The sequence below is a fragment of the Wyeomyia smithii genome, chromosome 3 (assembly GCF_029784165.1).
Source record: "Wyeomyia smithii strain HCP4-BCI-WySm-NY-G18 chromosome 3, ASM2978416v1, whole genome shotgun sequence".
Lineage (NCBI taxonomy): Eukaryota > Metazoa > Arthropoda > Insecta > Diptera > Culicidae > Wyeomyia > Wyeomyia smithii.
In genome coordinates, this window is record NC_073696.1 from 37,954,079 (window position 1) to 37,977,694 (window position 23,616).

Genomic DNA, 23,616 nt, shown 5'->3' on the forward strand with positions numbered 1-23,616 from the left:
TGCTGGGGAAAGTATCATGTTATACATTTTTACCGAAAAACTGGTTGTCAGTTGAACATTCTGTGTTGATTGAGTGTGGTTGTGTGTGACTAATGCGCAATTAGTCTTTATTTCGGCAAGAACTTTCATCATTTCAGTTTGCTCCTTACATCTTAGCCTTTGGGGCAAGTTCAAACAAAGATTCGAATCAACTATTTCTATATCGTAATTGATTATCTTCATCTAGAATCCATTATGGTCCGAATCGATTTGCGAGATTTTCCACTTCAAAATTCAGTGTTGCTATTTACCCTACTATTTTTTCGATAATAGGGGGTTTTAATTTGAAAAAATACCTGCTTTTTCTTATACTAATCGATAACCGACCTTTCAGTAGGCATTACGTAATTTGTCTAAGATCTCTACGAGTTTTCTTTGATTTTAAAATGGAAGCCTAATAGTCGGTTGATTAACCGTACTCGATTTAATGTGTCTCTGAAAGTGTTGTAAACTTTCAACGGAGACCGTGTTTACAGATTTTCTATGTATAAAGACATTATTTGTGGAGTGTGAATATATTTGAAAAATGACCTGGCCTCCCTGTGTCATGATTTCTTGACGGTGGGGTATGTCTTAAAACCACTTACAGTTGTTAAAATTCGAAATCGATTTTTTCAATAGTTTTGCTGTTTAAATCAAGAAAAGTCAGTAGAATTTGTATTTCTTTTGACATTTCTTATCAAAAGAAAAAATAATATACATACCCCTAAAACACCCTATTAAAAAGTATCATTAATGTTTAGAACCAATAAATAAAACTCCTTTTTTGTGAATTTTTTAGGTAACTTTCAAGTTGAACATTGAAAATTTGTTCAACTAGCCCCGTATTACCTTATTGAGTTAAATATAAGTTGTTCAGGAATGACTTCTAACGAATTGTCTTTTTAATTAGAAAATTCAGTTGCCTAAAACACTTCTGAAAAAGCAACAAAGGGCACTCTTGAAAAGAAAAAAATCTCTGACAAAAAATTTTTCCTTTTTTCTTTGCGGTTTCACGTTTTTTGCCTCTGAAACCATATCCGTTCTGTATAACAAGAGTTTCTGAATTTTTATTTAAAAACGTTGGAAAAATAAATTTTGAGATCCTACACTGATTTTTTTTTCAAAAACAAAAAGTAGTATTTAAAAAATATTCGGTCATAACAGATTTTTTTCAAAATAAGTTTTATAAATTAGATAGACAATTTCGTAGCTTACATTTTTTTCTGCACAAACCAAAACGGGCTATAAAATAGTTTTCTTCCTTTTCGTGTGGCTACTGTTTGTTTTTGTTTAATTTCTGAATTGACCGGAAGTGCTTGGTTGTAAAATGATACGTTGAAAAAATTACTGGGAGGAGGAAGGGCAAAAAGTGCTTTAAGACCCCCAAAGTTGGCGCCCATGATTACAGCTGTTACAGCAGAATTAAGTTTGATTAAGCAGGTCTTGCTGTTGAGCCGCTGTCGATTCTGGTTGAAATCAATAACCAGCTTTTTCAGAACAGGCAGAATCAAGCCAATTGGCTCACATGGTTTTCACTTTGATACTTCCGTTGAAAGAAATGGTTCAATAAATAAAACTAAAGACATGCAGAAAGACGATGATCCCGGTGTGAAGTGTAATCTTTCGGTTTGCATGTCTCGGTGATTTAAAAACTTCGATTCCCATTTCGGTCTCAGTGATTTGAAATATCCATTTTTTCTGCTTTCCCGGTAGAGTGGCCTGGCCTAAATTATATATTTTGTCACATGTTTTTACTGTTCTCTTTTTTGATCGCTGCGAAAAAAAATGTGATGAGAGAGTCTGCCTTTTTCAGAATATGTTGCTAATTTGTATCTGCCGTTTTTTTCCCGATGTCATTTTCTGTTGCACAACAGATACCTCTTTCAACATCGCCTGATTATTTGAACGAGAAATGGAAAAAGAGACTTTAAAGACCTTTCGTTGATAAAAAAATTTTTTTAGAGACTAGCTTAAAAATAGAGACCAAGTCTCTAGAAAACCTGCTACCATTCCTCTTTAAGCTAATATTTTAGTAAAAGTAGCTGCCGGATTCTTTTCCTACTTAGTCTGTTTCTGCGTGATGTGACGACGTCCCGTCCCGAAGAAAATTTGTTTTCGAGTGGAACACTCGACGCAGAAACATACAGGACGTCTTAAACTGATTGAGCATGTATGCATTCAATTAAGCACAAACTCAGAACAAGTTGTGCGAGTCTATTAGTTGTTCACTAGTTTCGAAGTGATAGCAGGAGCAACATTGAAATTGCAAAAAAAAAAAATGTAACAATCAATGTCTTTCTAATTTGATAAGAACCATGTGATTAATAAAAGCATATGTTACAGGTTAAAAAGGCGAACAAGGCCATACGGGTTGACTTTAATAAAAGCAGCGAAAAATATCAAAAAGAATGAACAACTTGCTGCGTTCTATGACCTAAATTGAATATTTTTTTTTTCACCGAAAATGTCCGGGGTCCGGAGAGCATTACCCGGTCCGTTCCGAAGTCCGGATGGCTCCGTTCCGGTCCGGTCCGAAAAACAATCGGACTTTAAAGGTTCCGGTCCGATCGGACTTCGGACCGGACCGGACCGGACTTTTACCGGACCCTACCCGGGCCGATGTCGAACACTATTTAATAATGTCTTCCACCATACTTAGCATAAAGAGTAATTGTAACAAGAGTAAGAATCCATCGAATAATCATTAAAATCGACATTTTTCGAAATTTAATATCCAATATTGTGAACGTACAGTCTGCTTACAAAATCTACAAAAGGGCATTCACCTACCCAGAGGGTGCTAAGTTTGGAATCGCGAGGCTTCACTGTACTGCCCGGTTTATGTCAACATGAACTGTCAAACTTATACAACACGAATTGCTGGGAAAACGACGAAGAAGACGGAAAAAGGTGATCGTAGATTTTGTGAGTGGAGTTAGTACAGTGATTAGGGAATACAAATTTTGGTAATTCACCATTTTCCGGACGAAAAATTTTACTGTGATAGTGTCTTCTCTTTTTTCGAAAAGTTTTGACCAGGATTTGCCGTTGAAGAAACCGATTGCAGCATGTTTACAGTAAACACACATCAGCACGTAAGTTCCATTTCGCAAATCGTCATTGAATCGACGTCAGCCAACCATCAAAATTGATTTATTTTTGTACTCAATGTCCTTCAGCAACTGCTGTATCATCTGTCACAAATTACTCCGCGTCACAGAAATATCCCGTTTAAGAAGCAGCATAAACATCATCCGTCACCCAGCCATGGGAAGGAAACTTCCTACCTGGCGCAGCAAGATTTTGTCCCACGCATCAAGCAATCGCTGGTTCAGTTTTACGTAGATAGCTTCCGACAGTCGGTGGAGCAACCGTTGCCATCGACTAGCACCGCGAAACCAGATGCTGCCACTCTGTTCGAGCTGAAATTGCCTCGTCGGATTGAGCGAAGTTTGTTGAAGCACTTTAGCAGCGTTCAAGTGGTGGCCAGCTGCCGGGATAATGTTCCATGGAGTTTACAGCTTTCACCAAAGGCACGTAAAAGCAGGGGGGCTGGACAACAAACAGAAACTGTGTTCTTCAATGGACCGGCAGTGCAAAAAATAGTGCGTAGCTTGTTAGCTCAGCCCGCTAGTGCCATGTCTTTGTTGCAACAACGAGGTTTCAAGACTGTGCGATCAATCAGTGCCGAGCAACGGAGAAATCCTGGCTTGTTCACCCGGGTTAAGGATACGATAGGTTAGAGCACGTAATTAAACAGCGTTGAAGAAAAGTAAAATTTTAATCTTTGTAGCAACTCCAGTGGCACCTCAAATCTCCCATAAATATGAGCCCGTTCCGTTTAATGCGCAAACCATCACTCCACAGCAATATAACGAGCCGTTTAATAAACTCCTAAGCGAGGTTAATGACCCTACGATAGCGGAAGATCAACGACAACGTTTGAAGGTTGCCTTTGCGGAGGGCTATTTAACTGCCACTCATCCAGATCACGCCAATCGGTCGGGAAAAGCAATGCGATACCTGAAAGTTCTCCAGCAGCTGCTTATCATCGTCGTGTTTATTGGAATTTTCATAAGCTTGTTTGTTTCGACCAACGGATCCGTCTTCAGGTCTGCTATCTGGCTGATGGCTTTGCTAATCAAGTTTATTTTGTTGTTTTTATTTGTTACTCCTTTTATGCTAAACCGATGATGTTCATGTGTTGCAAACACTGTGTCTTACTCTTTTCAGTAGAATACAAATCGGCAACCAGGTCGAAGTCGATCCCGAAGACATCTCGGTTACGTTCGAGGATGTCAAGGGTTGCGACGAAGCTAAACAGGAGCTGAAGGAAGTGGTTGAGTTTTTGAAGAACCCGGATAAGTTTAGCAACCTCGGGGGCAAACTACCGAAAGGTGTACTGCTGGTGGGACCACCCGGAACTGGTAAGACATTACTGGCTAGGGCGGTAGCCGGCGAAGCGGGTGTTCCATTTTTCCACGCCGCCGGACCGGAGTTTGACGAAGTACTGGTTGGCCAGGGAGCTAGACGTGTGCGGGATTTATTCAGTGAGTGTTATTATTTTTTTCGCCAAATAAAATTGTAATTTTGGTGTTGTAAAATTACAGAGGCAGCCAAGGAGCGAGCACCTTGTGTTATTTTCATCGATGAAATCGATTCGGTCGGTGCTAAGCGAACTAACTCGGTACTGCATCCGTACGCCAATCAGACCATCAACCAGTTACTGTCGGAGATGGATGGATTTCAGCAAAACGAGGGAGTTATCGTGCTGGGGGCAACCAACCGACGGGATGATCTTGATCAGGCCTTGTTGAGACCGGGTCGTTTTGACATCGAAGTGGTTGTTCCTACCCCCGATTATACTGGTCGGAAGGAAATCCTTACCCACTATCTTAGTAAGATTTTGAGCAAGGGAATTAACGTGGATCAACTGGCGAGAGGAACGACGGGCTTTACGGGAGCCGATATTGAGAATATGGTCAATCAGGCTGCATTAAGGTACGTGGTAACTGTTTGAAGTCAATTTAGAGTGTGTAATTTTTTTTTGTATTTCCATTCAGAGCTGCTATTGATGGAGCTGAAGTTGTATCCATGAAGCACTTGGAAAATGCCCGAGATAAAGTACTTATGGGTCCGGAGCGAAAATCTCGTCTGCCAGACGAAGAGGCAAACAAAATTACGGCGTATCATGAGGGCGGACATGCAATAGTAGCTTACTATACAAAGGTAACGTAAACTGAGGATGTGTTTAACTCGAGCTCTGGTTATTCTGGAGAAAATAATTTCAGGAGTCGCATCCGCTTCACAAGGTGACAATCATGCCACGTGGGCCATCGCTCGGGCATACCGCGTATATCCCAGAAAAGGAACGTTATCACGTCACCAAGCAACAGCTGTTGGCTATGATGGACACGATGATGGGTGGCAGAGCAGCGGAGGAATTGATTTTTGGAGTGGATAAAATTACTTCAGGTATGTTGCACACATGAGTAATAAACACCTAAACTAGTAACTTCAATGTTAATATTCCACGCAGGAGCCAGCAGTGATCTGAAACAAGCGACGTCCATTGCCTCGCACATGGTCCGCGAGTGGGGCATGTCCGATAAGGTAGGATTACGTACGATCGAAACGTCAAAAGGATTCGGCGCTCCATCGGAAATGCTTTCGCCATCGACGGTGGAGAGCGTGGACGTTGAAATTAAAAAAATCCTCAACGATAGCTATGAACGAGCCAAGGCCATCTTGAAACAGCATGCCAAGGAACACAAGGCACTGGCAGAAGCACTACTCAAATACGAAACACTTGACGCCGAGGACATTAAGGCAATTTTGGGCGGCGACAAGCTTACTCCCGAAGAGCACCGGGCTGGTTGAGGTGAGGAACACGCGCTCGCATTATTCCATACAACACATACGAGGAAGTGAATGAGAGTAAAAATCTTATCGTGACTGTTTAGAAACAAACACGCTGACTTGCTTAGTGTACACCTGGCTGACAAATCAGCTTAAATGTAGGGTTATTAAATAATTTAATCCACGCTTCCTGCTTCCATTTAAGCAGAATTGAAAATTAAACCTTTAAATAGTCTTAACGAAATGGTTAGTAACTGTTGAGTAAAAACATATATACCTATTATAATTGGCAAAAATACACTTGAGTCCAACTAGGCTGAGCGAATTCACATGGTCACGAAAGCACGCTAAACTTGAATGAAATTGGTAACTATACTGTCTGTGAATGGCGTACGTACAAGAATGAATGTCTTGCAAATGTCTAGTTATGCGAAGTACATTTGCTTAACGAGATCTTTTGGGGTACAACTTTTATTTATAAAAAGGAAATTTGTCGCTGCAGCAGCATTGTTATAGATTAGTTTTTTTTTTCCTATAATAAAGTAACCATAGTAGTTATTACTGTTTGTTTTCACTTCGCAAAGGAAGGCAGAGCCACGAAACTGGCCTTGAGGCCAGTTGCAACATTTTCTAGCATTGACCGAAAAAAATTGATAAAGTTAGCATGAATCGCGAAGATTTGCCTTTAATTTGTCGCATTTTCCGCGCAGAAGTGACTCCAGTTTAGATGATGGAAAGAGGGAATGAAGCTTTTACTGACGTAAAGCAAGTAGATATCACGGAACAGTAAAAGGATGGTGCACAACTGTTTTCGACGGACCTCCAGCTCGTTTATTGTACTCAGAAAGTTGCATGGACATGAAAACATAATAAAATTTTCATTTTATAAAATGTAGAGTCTGGAATCCAGCTTTGATAATTTTAATAATCATTGCAATATGCAATTAACATAACGTGTTCCGCTACAATATGAGAGACAACCTATTGAACACAAACTAACATAAACTAAACATATTCATTATAACTGAGCATCGATGCCACATTCCAGCTGTACAAGATAGGTGAGTATTTTTATCTTCGCAATCGCACGTTTCTCCGGCGACAATCGCTGTAGAGGACCAACAAGAGACATAGCGAAATATTCATCCTCAGTCATCTTACCGTGGGAGGAACTTGTTTTGATATCCGTCGAGTTTTCTGCACGTGATTTCTGTTCCGTAGTTCGACTCTTTTCGGATGAAATATTTCTATCAGCCAATGCAGAACTGCTGGTGACCCAAGAATTATCACTCTCAGTGCACTGAGAGAATTTAATTTTTTTCGTGTGTTGAATATCCAATGCTTCACTATCATCAACTGGTTCGCTTTCCTCCGGAACCGCGTCCTCGGGCAGTTCTTCTTCGTAAAATTCGACTACCACATGCGAGTCATTGCTGCTCTTGGAATCGTTATCCATTACTAGGTTGAAATTGGCTTCCTTGCTGAAGGAAAAAAAAAAAAAAAATACCAGTTTATATGACTGTTTCCTACTATTTTATTAAATTGAACATAAGATCAACCAATTACCTATCTTCCGAGCCTTCCCCAATCACAGTGGCTTCCAGTATTCGGTCACTTTCTTCGTCAGAATTATCTGCAACACATAGTAAAGCATTAACTAACTTATGCAAACACTATCCAAACATTTTACCTTCTATCAACTCTTTCCGTATCCGATAGTCCAGCGGAACGGCATCGCGACTGAGCGTGGTTCGATGAAACTGCCGACGGATATGCGGCTCGTCGAAGTGCAACTCACACACCAAACGGCGCGCGTTGGCTGATAGCTGCAGAAGCTCCTCAGCGCCAGATCTTTGAAGCCAGATTTTCCGCCGTTCGTCTTTGGGCAAATTAAAAAACGTAATTCGAGAAAACGGCTCCTGCCGGTTGTAACAGTTTTTAAAAATACAGCGCGACATCACGAACAGAGTTCCCTCCGATCTGCTTGTTGTGCGTCCCAAAAAAAAACAAAACAAAAACAAACCAGAGATGCCAGAATTTGAAAAAGACTTCTGTATAGAAAATCTAAAACGTTTCTAGGGCACATGAATTTTGTGCACGATCAAAAGTAATTGCGTTACAAAAAAATGGCTTCAAATCTGTGATAGATTTTAAAGTTGCGCAATAAATCTGCAAGTCTGCTATTGTTACTATTGTTATTAAGATTTAACTCAAAACATGTACATCTGGCATGCCTGAAAGTTATCGAGCATATTGTGGAGAGCTGTCATATTACGATACGAGCGCCGTAAGGTTCCATTCAAGGAAACCCATTCGTACTATTCATTCATCAAGCAAGCGCAACTCTCCACTTGCTGTACTGGTTGTACTCTGCTTTGCCTTTGTGCTTTCGCTTCGCTCGCTCGCTCGACGTCGTCGTTGCTCTGCTCTGCTGCTTGGTTGGTCAGTTATCGTTCTGCTCGCGCACAGAGTTGATGTGTGTACGCGTTGTTCCGTTCGTTTCGCAGATATTCTGTGTGTTGTTCTTCTTGTTGTTCCATTGAGTAACGATTGTCACTAACTACAATCAAACGCTTGCTGGCGGTGTGTGCGTGCGTTTACTTTTTTATTTCATTAGGATATAGAATAGTAGGCACTGCTGCGCGCTTGGGTGAGCGCAGTAGGCTAGTGTTGGTGGTTTTGTCGTTTGAATAAAGTACTACGTACATCATCAGCCATCATCGCTCGCCACACAGAGGAGATATCAAAATGGCTACTAGTGATGATGAACATTACCATCTCTACGAGGTGTTTCAAAATTGCTTCAACAAAATCGCTAACAAACAGCCTGGTAAGTGTATGGGCGTTACCGGAAGTGTCTGCCCTATCTGTGGACGGTAAAAATAATGCGTAAAGTGTGTCGTGAAAGTGGCAAATTGCGTATGCGTGTTCTTCAGGTTTTGGAAGTGGAGATTTTTTTTGTCATCCATTTCAATTTTCGTTCGGTGCTCGTCTGGTGCGTCGGTGTTAGTAGCTGCTAGGTGGTGTTTTAAAAGTCGGGTTTTGGTGTGTCGGCCGAAGGAGTTTTATTCGCATACGAATAACCGTGTGCGTGCATGTGTGTGTTCGTGCGTATGTCGCAGCACTGTCGAAGACGATGATCAATGTTGGATTTTTGCTGTCCCAGCCGCAGATTGTATGCAGCAGTACGCGATAGTGTGAGTGCTGGGTGGAAGAAAAACGAAGCTGAAGAAAAAGCCTTTATGTCAAATCTTCTATAAATATTATGATGGCAAATACTCCCGCTGAAACTGTCCCGGAAGAGTTTTTAAAAATAAGAACTGGACAAAATACGCCGAAAAATACACAAACAAAAACGCTGTTGTGCGCTGCTGAACAATAATTGGTTGTGATGCAATTGGGATCTACTTGTATTATGCGCTGAAATCCGCGAGGTTCATGCTTCGATCTTTTTACATGCAACGTATCGGTAAGCCAAGGTTGCCAGACGCTTATTCTATCCACTAGGCAATTATCTATTTATCAACGGTTACTAGGCTCCATACTATATTTACTTTTAATCTTTGTTCAAGGTAACGATTAGAAAACAACGTCAACAAAACCTTTTTTTCGTAGAAAAATTACAAACTCATGGCGATAATAATTGAACTGACCTCAAAATCTGTTTCTGAATATAAAAAGCTGCCTTAATATGTTTCGATGAGAGCATTTCATTGGCTGATGGCGAAACTCTTGGCTTTAGAAGCTAGGTCATTCGAAATAGCTCTAAGGTATGTGGAAAAATTATTGAAAAATCAGGTTGTCGAAAACCTGGAAAATGGGGCTAATTCGGGACCACTACGGTTCGGTTTCATAACCAATTGGATACTTTTTTCACTGGGATTTCAGAATTGCGTTAATTTACGTTGCCTTTTTTGTGCCGAATGCTGAAAAATATCAGGGAAATTATGTTACATTTCAGGGAATATCAAGGAAAATCAGGGAATTTGGTTTAGAAAACTTTTTCGCACCCCCTGAAAATGATTCATTTAAAATTACCAACCTTGAAGAAGGATAGCACTTATTTCCAACAAAGTATTAAAAAAAATTTTTAATACATATTATAATTTTTGGTATTTACACCACCAATTGTGATTTTTTTGAAAAATGATATATGATTAGGTACTTCAGTCCTAAAACAAAAAAAAAAACGTTATTGGAATGAGGTCAATATCTTGTACCGTTTTTGAGTTATTGAAGAAAGCAACCCGCGTAAAAAAACCTGACTGTAATTTAGGATAGTATAAAAAGAATGTAATATTTTAGCTGTGAACGTTTTTTTTTTCGTTTTTTCTCAACGAAAATCGCATGAAACAAAAATAAAATTAAAAATCATTTTTCACATTTGCAACGTAACTTCGTTGAAGATCTTTAACTTCTATGAATAAATTGCTCTTATGTTTAGCCCTATTCTACATATTCAGTTCACTCCTGGAAACTTCAATGTAATCATCACTTATAGTTATTGCTTTACGAAAAGTACATTTTCCGTTTAAATGGCGCTATTGAAACAAAGGAAATTTCATATTGATTAAAATAAAGCTCTTACATTTGATTAGCCTAGGAAATATGCGTGGAACTTAAAAATACTTTTTTTTCCCACAACACAAAATTTCGTTTCTTTTACTTTTACTCTTCAGTTTAATTTTGATAACACTGATCCACAAAAGTGGAAAAAGTTGTCCTAAAGCTCAAACTGGGAGATATGAAAGATTATACCTTTTTAACCATTCCTGTGAATTTGGTGCCCCTAAAAGTGCGCCAAAAGGCTGCAAAGTAATTGCTCGCCGGGTTATTTGCTTCTACGTTTACTAACGGGAAAACTCATTCAGGTCCCTGAAAAAATATCTTTGCTAGAAACACCAAAGTTCACAGGAATGGTTGAAAAGCTGCAAAATTTCATATTTTTTCCAGTTTGAGCTCTAACCTGTGTTTACCAGTGTAATATAGTTATATTCTGGTTCGATATATGATGTTCCTGGCTTATAAAAAGGTTAAATTTCAGAAAAACAAATAATTTGGATTTACTTTTTAGATTACCAACTGAAAAGTCTAAAGTATATAATTTGTATAGTAGTTGGCCCAGAGTTGAACCTTGAGGAACACATAATAAATTAACCAATCTAAATTATTGAATTTGACAGATCTTTATGTTTAATATTACCGTAGTCTATTTTTATGTTTGAAAAAAGGGGAGAGGAAAAATTAATTTGTGATTGTTGTCTGAAATCTCAAATAGTTTACTATTTGAAGGAAGCGAACTGAATCACCACAAAAGATCCAAACAATGGTCGCAGTGTTCCAAATCTTACAAAAACCAACCTAAATAACCGATTATTTTTGGCATAAGGTTGGGCATATTTTATTATTGATCATTTTGGTTTGAACTACGTCAAGTTAAAAGAATGGTCCTGTGTGGTAGAATCAACGGTGTAATTCCCGCAATAACAGCTCTCTAACTTCGCAGTCTTTCGCTGAATGAAATGCAATGTCTACTGTCGCATACATTCGCAACATAATGACACTTTATTACTAACGTTCTGCTGTATTCGCCACTCTTCCTCTGCTCATCTTCCGAGCCGAAGGTACTAAACTATCGTTTTGCTTTCCTCTACCTTCAGCCTCACTTTCTGGCACTGATATTGTTGTATTCAAATATATATCTGTTACTGTGTGTGTATGCGCGCACTTCCACGCTATTCATTGTTGTTCTTTTTGCTAACGTCGTTACACAGTGTACAGTTTGATTCAGCACCAGCACAATACGAACACCAGTCTAACAACGTTGCCTTACGTTTCTCCTTGTCATTTCCCAGCGGCGGTGGCGGTGGCAAAACCTTCAGAGCAGCACCCTAGCCGCGCCGTACATCACCGTTTTGCGGCCGTAGTCTCGATCGTCAACAGATCTAAACTTTTGTCCCACTCCCCCTTTGCATGGCGAACAAGTTATGAGCGCGGTCGAGACCGTAGGAAACACGACTGCGAGGGGGAGGACTGGATTGAATGTTATTATGTATATGCTTTCATCAAATATAAATTGTTACTTGCTAGACTGTCGAATCTTGGTTCGCTCTAGGAGTTTTCCAATCTCGGCATTGTCACAAACGCACGCAAAATGGCTTACGTGTATTTTCTGAAAATGATTGAGATTCACTCCGAAGATGAAATATAGATTTGCTCTGGATAAACAACGAGTCTACAACAAGAGATTCTATCATTTTGCGGGGATTTTTTGGTTGAAATGTAAGTGCGGTTGTTTGATTTAAAGCCGAGTTACCACAAGACTTCGATTTCCGGTTGTTGTAACCTTGGGGTGGTACACATGTTTGTAACTATTTACGTCACTGAACAGGTTATTTATTTTCCAAGTAAGAGCTTTCTTCACAAATTTTGGGTCTGTGCGATAAAGCGAACCAAACTGGAAATCAAAACACGATTCGGTTTTAAGTTGGATAACATGACGCATGGTGCAATTAATTGTGTAATTTGTGAATGTCAAAGTACTTCTGGCCGCAACGGTTTTCAAAACAATGGATACAAAACTTAGTTCAATGAAAACTTGTAATTTAAAAAATAGCTTGAAAGCTAGAAAAAAAAACAGAACTTACTGATATATTTCTGTTAATCTTTTCATTATTAGATGAGCTGAAGTTTGCTGTTTCTTTTGTAATAATTCATTCAGACGTATTCATGTTCACCAATCTTTTTGCACCTCCACTCATCGAGTAAAAGTTAAAGTCTTGAGTGACAAGAGAGTTCTGCAACTTTTAACACTGACGCAGAGGAATAATATGTGATTGATTTGAAAAAAAGTCTAACAAAATTCATTGCAAGAATCCTTTCAATTGATTTCAAGGAGCATTCTATGAAAAACCGCAACAGTTCATTTAAATTGGCGGATAGAAGTATGGTGTCTTCGACAAAGTTGTTTCTTAAAGAACCTGCTACAACCTAAATTTTATATGCAAAATTGAGAAAAATAAAATTTGTTTCTCACTTTTAGGTACATTAATCACAAAATTTAAACTTGTATCGAATGGAGAATAATTATTTAAACAACTTTGTTGACAGCACGGCTCTAAGATCAATTTTTTGAGTAAAAATGATTTCGATCACATTTTTGCAGCTTTGGAAAAAGTGTACAGTCTGCGCAGCCCAACTGATAGCATCAGCCTGATGATTGCGTGAAGATAATACAGTGATCACCCGATTATATCTCACCCTGATGATTTTTGGCGTGATAAAATAGGGAAAGTGATAAAATCGGGAAATTTTTAAAATTTTATTGAAGATGTTAAATCAATAACTAAATACGTAAAATCAGCGATTTTATTTTTTTTGGAAAATTTATCTGTACAAACATATAAATAAATATTGAAGCGTAATAGAAAATCAGTTCACCCTGACAGTCCTTTAATGAAATGTTTTATGATGATAAAATCGGGTGAAAAATGTGATAAAATCGGGTACAGATATAATCGGGTGATTACTGTAATAGCTGCTCCTGCAAATTAGCCTCATAAATTTCAAAAACAGAATTTGGTGACCATTACAGGGCTGAGTATTCGATATTTGAGGGCATGTTTTCGAATGCAAGAGACAGTGAGACACGAATGCCTATATCTGGATTGAATTATGTTTGAAATATATTTTATCACAGAAATAATTTCGGCAGATAATCGTTGATGTTGTAGATACTTCAATAGAACTCGCCAATAATCAAAGAAATATGTAAGATAGAAATAAACTTCCTTCGGGGAAATTGCTTGTTTTGTTATAGCAAACAATGTTGTAGAGCAAAAAAATGTCGAAAATCACTATTAAAACAAAATAAAAAAGGGTTGTATGCAAAGACACGACCGCAAGGTTGACGTAGAACTACATAGGAATGTTTGTCACAATAACTTTTATCCAACACTAGTGAATAACTCTCTCGAAATAATGTTGCTGAAAAATAGCCAAATACCAGCTTATATGAGAATCGCTGGAACCGAAATGATATTAATGGGTCGTAATTCGATCCCATTTGTCATCTTAAATCCTTTCAGGGCCATCACATTATTTCCAGAGATTTATACAGTAATAAGAAGTGTTGAATAAAAGTTATTAACATTGAGAAGATAGTCTATCGTAATCATAGCAAATGCAACAATGCAAGTATTGCCACGAACCGCTACTGCTGCTGCCTAGCTAGAAGCGTCTGAGAGCCCATCAACTTATATACTGATTGGTTTGAGTAAAAGTAGCTTTTATATATAGCCCAAAGAGTGCATTCCCGGTTTACAAGGTATATAACTTTGTCGACCGTGCTGGCTACGTGCGGAAACAGTGTACATGGGTTTTCACAGGTCATAAAATACCCAAAGTTGCTTATGTAGAACTAGCTAACGAATCTGGAGGTTATTCCAGAGTGTTTGGCATAAGAGTTTGATTACGAAATTTTTTAACCTAAAATTTGTATATTTAAAATTAAAAAAAAAGCACTAATTACCGGGTCGAATTCTGCAGGAATTTAAAATTTAATCCAGGGTCTATTCCCGTACAACATATTCATTTCAGATCTTCCTGATTTAACACCAGGATGCACAAAGTTATTGTTTGGTGAAGGCACAAGCATTTACGTATTAATAAGAGGTCTTCGTATCATATGCAGTCGGTTGTAGATAAGCTTAGATATTTTTCTACTTAGCAAAAGTGAAAAATTTCTTCCAATGTCAATTTCCCATTTTTTTTGGAAATTTTCCCCATAAAGCCCATAACTTATCTCAATGTCAACAATAATCAAGATCAATGAGATTATTTTAATTGGTCTGACAACTTTTAATTTTAACGCAGAAGGAGATACTTTAAATCTTCAAGTTATTTGTTTAGTTGTCCTAAGAAGGACAGTTCATTGTCCGATTTTAAATCAGATATGATGCTGATTGCACCTCTGTGCTACCCCGACAGCGGGAATTATTGTAGACTTGCGTATAACAAAGATACCGAATCATCTGTTCAACAGGACGAGAGAAAGCAAAATATTTTGCAATCTTGTAAATGTATGATGCAAATAATATCACCAAATCTTAATTAGGCACTCTGATAACAAAGTGAAAAGCTGTTTTCACACTGAAGTATCCCAAAAACGTTTGTGTGTTGCCGAAATACGGCAGGGCTTTCACGGGAGCATTCGGGAGGACATCCGCAATACCAATACCGTTTCATAAAATTTTGTAGAAAAATTTTCCTTGATGTATTTGCTGCTAGCTATAACTTTTGCACTGAGGAGGGACATGGTCATGCGAAATTGGCAAAATAAAACACACAGGATGCTACGGATATCCGCAACCGCATGAAAATTAACATCCGCAACTACATCTGCATCCGCAATCACATATCCGCATCCGCATTTGCAGATGTCAAAAAAAATCACATCCGTAATATCCCTGGCACAAACCACTGATGCTGTCACTATGGTAAAAAGGCACATTTTAATAGAGGAAGGGCCGTTGCCACTACCGATGCTGATAGCGGCTGCAGATACCGCTGGTGGTATCCACTGCTACTCGATTGAAACCGTCCTAGTCGCCATCTACCAGTGAAACGATGGTTTGAACAGAGACAGGCTTTTATATAGTCCAAAGCGTGCATTCCCGTTTTTTTACAGGGCTATTAGCGAGTCACTTTTTAGTGATTTGTCACTATTTTGAGCCTAGTCACTAACAAGTCACTGTTCACGCCAAAAAGTCACTTTTTCACGACCAAAAAGGCTCTAAAGTCACTATTTTAAAGCTAGAATCAAAAATAACTATTTCTATTCATTAGGCCTTTTCGTTGACTTTTTTCCATTATAAAAGTTCCATGCTTTCTGTATTCTCCTGTTTTTCCTGATTGAAAAGGAGTTACAATATTCGAAGTTATGGGCCGTATTACAAATGCTTCGACGAGCCTTTGTGTGAACAAAAAAAAATGCTTCGACGAGCGACTCGTCTCATTTGAAATACGTGGGCGAATCGTTTCAGCATCGTTGTGTTTGGGCTTCAATTCGTTGGATACCGAACAAGTAAATATTCAAAACCGAACCGAACAAGTATAAATTCAAAATTTCACGCAAAATCAAATGATATTGCACATAATTTTTAAACAAACTCGTGGTTTACAGCAGAAGCAACTGAAATTTAAATGATATTACACATAATTTTCAAACAAAACCGTGGTTTACGTCAAAAGCAACTGAAATTTGAATGATAAAGACAAAGCCTTGGTGCTACATTCCGATTCGGAACTCGACCTTCTGTTCATTATACACAGACTTCGCAGCCAACTGTTAAAGTGTACAGGACAATTGCGGGGCCAGCGCTACGATCCCACTAACACTAACAGTCTCTCCCGAGCCGAGACTCGGACCTACGACAACTGGCTTGTTAGGCCAGCATCGTACCTCGAGACCAGCTGGAGAAATTTGAATGATATTGCATATAACTTTCAAACAATATCGTGGTTTACGTCAGAATCAACTGAAATTTCAATGAGAAGATATTTTACGTGAGGCGTAATATTAAGATTTTTTACTGTGCATGTATCAGATAATATGTGGTCCATCTAAGGTTAAATAATCAATTTTAGAGCTAATGAATTGACTTTTTGATGACTATTTCGTCAATATGTGAACACTGTTTTTATGAAAAAAGTAACTAAAGTCACTATTATTTTTCTCCAAATAAATTTACTCCAAACTCAGTATATAATTCTGTGGACTGTGCTAAAGAAAGCAAGCACTAAGCGACCAATCAGAGATCGAATTCAACGTTTCCGAATGACTTGACCATTTTGAATAGTAAATTTGTTCGAAGAATCAATTTCTGCATCAATTCTGCATTTGAGCAGATGCATAGAATATTTTTAATTCGATTGTGGCAAGAACGAAGGAAATCCATTGGAAACTAACCAACTTATCAAAATTTCCGTTTTCAGATATTCATTGTACACCCCTACGAAACGGAACTTCATGAGAAACGTAGGTTCACGTCAAAATTTTGCCAATTCCAATCAGAATTATTTGGTTGCGTTTGAAAGGTAATTTCAATATTTGCGAACAGTACAGGGGTGGCATTGTGCAGCTCGATTCGAATGGTTTTCGCTATTTTCGAGCACGCCACATACTGCCAGTTTTGCTTTAAGCACAAAAGGAGCTGTCATTGCCATTTGTCTGTCGGCTCATCTAACTCGCAAAGTCGAAAAAATACGAAAAACTAAACATAACGCCCACCAACGATCATTTAGTTTTGTTCGAGTTACTCGAAACGAAATCCGTCATGTCATCCCAGCTTACAGTTCTTTTTTAATGACATGATGTAAAAATATGTAGTAAAAATCAGTATCCATGCACATTCTTACTCATAATTTTAAAACTGGTACCACAATTAATGAAACCTTTAATTTTTCTGGGATTTTTCATTCATATGCCAAAAAGAAAATTTTCACGGCTTAGTTTCAAACTTGTTCATTTTTTGTAGCTCATTTATGCTAGCTTAACAGAGCAGTTTTTACAATACATTTAATTTTCGAAGGAGTAAAAACAAATTGTTAGGGGGAGCGATGGTTACGTCCGATGTGCTGGGCTGATTTTTATGACTTCTTGGAAATTTCAAGAACACTACGCTTGAGTTTGAGCTGCTTTTGATAGTTATGATTGCATTAAAAAGGTATTTCAAATGGTTTTAGAGTTCATGCTGCCATCTTCTCACAAATTTTCTAATTTTAAAAATTTTTTTGTAAATAGTCCATGGAAAGTAGCTTTTTCGATAACGTAGCGTGAACTTTTTTTCGATTCAGAAACAGTCCTGCCGCTATTCGCATAACAGGCCTATATAAAATTTCGAGTTTTCTTGTCTTTTTTTTTTGCGGCAATGGGTCTATTTTGGCATGCTCTTCAAAATTAGCCATTAAAATCGAGGTTGTGAGAATCAAACCTTACTTTTTTGATGGCTATTCTTGAGGAGCATGCCACAATAGACCTATTCTCGCAAAAAACAAGAAAACATCCAAATTTTACAAATGTCTGATATGCGAATAGCGGCAGAGTAGTGCTTAATCTTAATTCTATTTGGCGCAGAAATATTCAAACAAGTAAAAACAATGCCTAGATGCTAAATTCCGATTCGGGATTCGACCTTCTGTTTATTACACTCAGAGTTTGCGGCCAACTGTTTAGTGTACAGAACAATGGCGGTGCCAGCGAAACTTGATGCTAACAGTTTCTCCCGAGTCGAGACTCGAACATACGACGACTGGCTTGTTAGACCAGCTGGGAGAGTGCACTCGAAAAAGTTGAAGATATCAAACTTGAGGTTGTAAATTTTGAAGCAGCGTATGGTGTAGTCTATCGAAAGCTGCCATAAAAGTTTGGAATCGCTTCACTGAGTTCAATACCCAGTTCGAATGTTGCAGCACTCCCCAGAGAGTTTAGATTACCTGGAATAGTAAAATATCTTGTTTCCTACGACCTAGAAAGTTACGTTTTTTAGTAAACTTGTTCAGAATGTCAAGGGTCTCTGGTTGAATGTGTAGGATTCTGTGGCGACGTGGCATTAGTGTGAACCCAATTCTTCGTATTTGGATCTATTTTGAACTTATCCCGCGATACTTACTTTCTAGAAAGTTGCGGTTTGCAGTAAACTTGTTCAGAATGTCAAAAGCTTATGGATGGTGGATAGTTGGGTACAGAACTCTGCCACTGTGTGTGCGAATGCACATGTAATTCTTCGTATTTTTACCTTTACTTACCAATATCACCGATTTTAACATCTTAGAAAGCTGTGGTCTTGAGCGAGGTTGTTTACGTGACCTTCTGAACAGGTTTCCCGAAGGTCGCGGCTTTCGAAATCATTGAAAGCACGAGATAAACTTTCAAATTAAAAATACTTAAAACTACATGCACACTAGTGCCACGTACAGGCTTAATTTTATACCAAACAGTTCAACAACCAGAAGCCCTCATCCTCCTCAACAACTTTGCTGAAATATTTAAATTTTCAACTGTTTAGATTAACAAGATAAGTTATGTTTTAATTTCTCTAAACTACATGCATACTAGCTACGCGTTGCGGTTGAATTTCGAAACACATTGTGTACCAAATAAAATCTCTTGATCCTCTGAATAATTTTGCTGAATACAACAATTTTCTAGATGGTCAGAGGCATGAGGTAAATAAGATTCAAAATACTCAAAACTACATGCATACTAGCGCCACGTTGCAGTCAAATTACGAAAAAATTGAGCGCCAATTGAAAGCATTAGAAACTTCCTGAACTTTACTAAAGATCACAGCTCTCTAAGCTGTCAGTATCACGAGATAAAGCTATATAAATCTGCTGACACTGGGTGATGCCAAACTTTTCGGAGTACTGCAATACCCAAACTGGGCGATTTCAAAAACGGATATAGAAATGGTTTACATAAGTTCCGGCAGTTTACGCTACACCAGCAATCACACGATATTAATAAAGGACATATTTTTTGTTCAAATCTCTTCCAAATACACTCACTGAAAAATCCTATCTAAATAATGCATATAAATCATATCACGCGCACAGAAAACTGATTATAATTGCAGCGATCGTAATTGAATTCACGATTCGCCCAACCCCGGTGTGATCAATGTTCCAGCTGCCATCCAGGGGCCCTCTCGCTATGGTCGCGCAGCACACCTCTCTGACACTCTCGCCCAACAACGGTAGGTCGTTTTGATTAAACCAATCTGGTTGGTGTCGGGGTCCGTGTACAGTAGTTGGCACCAACCTTTTGAAATAATAATAGCCCGTATTCAAATTTTGACTTGTCCAAGAAAGTTCTTCAACCAACATTGAATAAGAAGAAAAAGTCAAAAGTTGCAATTTTAATATCTGTCTAAAATTACGAATGACCTAAAAAAACGAACCATGACAAAATATAATGCCCCTCGCACTGCCGCTTCCTTCTACCGGCCCGAAAGGCGGCGCACACCAGGGCAGGGTGGATACGCAAAACGTGGCTGGAGCTTAAAAATATAATAAAAATTTCGAGCTGTTATCCTCGTTTCGGGTACTTCTCGTGCGTCTGCTGGTCCTGCTACTATCCGATTCCGGACCGCAGGCACCGTATAATTTTATACGCTTCTTCTTGAAGAAAGGAGCGAAAGCCTCTTTCCACAGCATTTCTTATGCTTTTTACTGCCTCTTTTGCTACTGCTGTTGTTTTTACTCTCCTGCCAGTTTCCTCTGCGGCAGTTACATATACGTACGTATTAGTTTATATTTTTTTACTCTGCTCTGTTGGCCGCAACTTTTATGCTGCACCACCACACCATCATCAACATGGGCAAAGTGAACTTAGTCAGTAGGGCAGACTGGCAGTGTCAGTATGTGACCACCTTCACCGCGATGCAGCAAAACTATACACCGGTGTGGAGTAGATTGCCAGAAAGCACACGGCACACAGCACTCGACCGAAGCAGACCTACCGAATCATGTCGTTTGAGCTCGATTTGAGAGTCGCACTGTTTTGGCTGGTCCGGCGGTTGTGCATGGTGGATGCCGAAGGATTATTGGTCAAAATATTCAGATGCAATGAAAATGGGCAAAGGATGAAAAACTAAATATTTTTTATCAGAAACAGTAGACAGATTGTATTGTCTAATTCGGCATAGGTTGTCATTTATGTCCATTAAAACACGTAGCTGGATCTCAATGTGGATCACCGTTGTCATCATCGGCAAAGGGAGCGCAGCATGTATGTTTCGTTTGCCGTTAAAATGTATGAGCAAGAAGAGGAGAACTAACCGACAATCCACTCACGCTTAGTTGGCAATAAAAGGAGTATCGAATCGAGAGACCCTGTGGCTTGGTTGCCGTGGAACCAGGGGCTGGAAAACCCGACCGATCGTAACTTTGTGCTTTCCCTCCCGCTTCCAGTCTCCCTCCGTTTGCGCATAGCTAGTTCCTATGACCCAAAGGGAAAAAAACGGCCGCTCACCCGTCCTTGCATAGCAGTACACACAGATGAAGTCGAAATTGTGGCCGCGCAAAAGTCGAACCAGCAGATATGATTCGGGATTTATTTAGCGTTACAAAACTCGACAATTTTACACAGCCTCCACTCGGCGGTCGGCGGCGGCGGCAATGCTCACTGAAGCAAATCAAATCAACATAATGGGAATTTTATATTCCTAGCCGGAATCGATATGTACCTAGGCCCTGACTTCTCTGTACTCTGGCGGAGGGGAAATCAGGTAACGAGAATACGAATGCAACCTACTTGTAAACGCCGTTCATTGACAAGTTTCGCGTGCACGTGGAAAGGCATTTTTGTCTGAAAAATCTGCGTGGTTTTTTACATCGTACTGTCGGAATCCGAAGTTTCTTGGTAATGCATTCATGTTCTAGACCATCAAGCTCAGAACAACCCACGAGATACTTCAACATAGAAGTATCTGGAAGTTTGGAGAAACATTCAGAAGCTGGCAGATTCCGATTCCGATTTGTTTTCATTCGGCACGATAATCAATCGCACACTTTCGAATCTCTGGGAAGCCAAACTGGTTAGCTTTTAACGAATGCCGGCTGATTAGAGATTACCACCTCCTTCCTGCCTTTGTATATTTATCACTATTTCAAAACGGAATCGCGGCGCAGATTTCGTGGTATTTGGGCGGTGTCTTGGTGTCTGTCCGCCGCCGCAGAGAACTTTTGCTGCAATAGCGGCTGAACATGGGAACAGTGGTGGTGGCCTTGAGTCTCTGCTGGTTGATTTGAATAAGTAATCATCTAACTATGAATTACTAAATTGAACAGCACCAGTTTTGGGCTGAACCGGGCGTGGAGGTGGTCTGGCAGAGATCGATCGCTTCATTGGGTACGCAAACACACACACACACACTGATGTTGTCCGGTTATAGATGCTGCTGATAAGGTGAGCATAAAAGCTTTGAATTTTGATCCATATTTGATGGTCAAGATAAAAGGTGGGCTGAAGTTTTATTGGCACTTTTTGGAGAATAAACTTTATCATTTCAACCATAAATATAAGTGGGTAAAATTTTAAATCTCGTGAAGAACTTTTAGTAAATTGGAGTGGCACATTAAAGTACTACGTTTTGGGTCATTCCCTCTTTGTCTGGTTTCTATCTAATCGTTGAATTATTTACTGAAATTAGGATTCTAAATTTATTCTTTAGTTTGGCAAAATATAAGGATTTAAGGGCGAACTAAATTCACATTAACGACGAGTCCACGAGTTCTTTTCTAACTAATAACTGCTTTTCATTTCACCAGTTACTAAGCTATTGGGGATTCCACACATTTGAAATCGTTCACGTACACGAACTACTGTTTTTATTTATAACCGTAGCTAACAACTTTTGTGTAAAATTTAGATAAGATCAGTTTTTTTACATTTGCATTAATTAGTTCAATAGAATTTATGAAGCATATTTCTGTGTGATGGAAATTTCATAACAGCCTAATAAAATTATGTGGCCTTAGATTTGAATCGTTTGAAAAATGATTGTCTCTACACCCATAAAGTTCCTTCGGATTCCGAGTGGGTGCTATTAGTTCCATAGACCCGTTTAGGCAGTAGCAGTCTTAGACAAATATAATATCAAATATAATAAAAATCTTCACTCTAGCTAATCTACCTTATGGTTCAAACTAAAGCCTATTTATGATTGTTTAGTACTAATATAATAGTATAATTTTCGTTTTTATCAATGTTTCAAATTCCATATTTCATAAGCCCCTATGAAAAAGTTTTGAACCTTTAGGAAAACTGTGCTCGCTGCCAATCTTTTTCTCAAATTATTTTTTATTTCAAATGTATTGCATTGTTTAAAAAAAATGCGTGAAAAATGTGACATTACTTGTTGTTTGGTCATATTTTATTAGTACCGAACGGCAACGACTTGTATGAAAAAATACCTCCGAGGTTCGCCTAAAAGTAGTGCTGAAAAGTTTCGTCTTCTGGAAAAAATGGCATCGGAGTTGATTGCGGGCGGGCGTCATCTTTAATCCAGAAATACCCATGTTGGATGGTACTTGGCCTTGTTGTCAGCTCTGATTGGTCGTAATCTGCGTTCAAAATTATGCTCTACATTTTATAGTTATTAAAATAACAAAATCAAATTTTTATGAATTCTGGTGAAGGCATAGCTAGTTTTCCAATCGAATGCGTCATGAACGAGGAGAATCCTTTGGACTAAAAACTAGCTGGTTTTTCAGTACAGGTCGGACTTGATTTTCCGGAGTATCGAAAAAAATTCACTCCGGATAATCGAGATTGCCGGATAACCTAATCACAAAAAATCATTCAAATTTGCAATCAATGAACCTAAAAAAAATTGTTTCTTTCGTTATTGTACTTGTATGATGCAGTAGCCTACCCAGAAATTATTCTCATGGGAAAAAGAGCAGAGTATTTGAGAAGCAAACAAAAACTTAATGAGCCATTGCTTGATTTCACTTTTCTCGTACATGTCCCAAATATGCCAGAAGGGACAGAAATGGTAACAAATATTCCAAAGAGATAAAAAAGGTGAAATTTTAAAATAAAATTAGAAACAAACAGAACAATTGAATTATTCCGGATGATCGAGTCCGAAATTCCGGATAATCGAGCCTCCGAATAATCGAGTCCGACCTGTATTTGAATTCGTGAAACGTTCGTGAAATTTTCGTGAC

At 38.7% G+C, this 23,616-nt stretch overlaps 3 protein-coding genes across 7 annotated transcripts in view; 2 read left to right on the forward strand and 1 right to left on the reverse strand.

Moving 5' to 3' along the window:
• Window positions 1–2,872: 2,872 nt before the first annotated feature.
• On the forward strand, window positions 2,873–6,438 carry LOC129731159 (ATP-dependent zinc metalloprotease YME1L). 3 transcript variants are annotated; one of them, XM_055690961.1, is made up of 9 exons: window positions 2,873–2,987; window positions 3,051–3,116; window positions 3,201–3,759; window positions 3,815–4,133; window positions 4,255–4,571; window positions 4,632–5,022; window positions 5,085–5,250; window positions 5,313–5,496; window positions 5,561–6,438. In XM_055690961.1, exons 2-9 carry the CDS (start codon window positions 3,090–3,092, stop codon window positions 5,899–5,901), a joined length of 2,304 nt encoding a protein of 767 aa, XP_055546936.1. In that variant the 5' UTR covers window positions 2,873–2,987; window positions 3,051–3,089; the 3' UTR covers window positions 5,902–6,438. The 3 variants fall into 3 exon arrangements, with proteins under 3 accessions (XP_055546936.1, XP_055546938.1, XP_055546937.1); XM_055690963.1 differs by having other exon boundaries at window positions 2,887–3,116; window positions 3,824–4,133; XM_055690962.1 differs by having other exon boundaries at window positions 2,888–3,116; window positions 4,258–4,571.
• On the reverse strand, window positions 6,353–8,021 carry LOC129731161 (uncharacterized). The gene is made up of 3 exons (XM_055690964.1): window positions 7,571–8,021; window positions 7,447–7,513; window positions 6,353–7,361 (listed from the first exon to the last, which is right to left on the reverse strand). The coding sequence occupies exons 1-3, from the start codon at window positions 7,836–7,838 to the stop codon at window positions 6,899–6,901; spliced, it is 798 nt and encodes a 265-aa protein (XP_055546939.1). The 5' UTR covers window positions 7,839–8,021; the 3' UTR covers window positions 6,353–6,898.
• Window positions 8,022–8,337: 316 nt separating this feature from the next.
• The window catches only part of LOC129727382 (protein daughterless), a 65,862-nt gene continuing 50,583 nt past the window's right edge, over window positions 8,338–23,616 (forward strand). For all 3 annotated transcript variants that reach the window (XM_055685186.1, XM_055685187.1, XM_055685188.1), the window contains exon 1: window positions 8,338–8,710. In XM_055685186.1, the coding sequence (XP_055541161.1) occupies window positions 8,629–8,710 (82 nt within the window). In that variant the 5' untranslated portion in view covers window positions 8,338–8,628. The remainder of the gene's footprint in view (window positions 8,711–23,616) is intronic.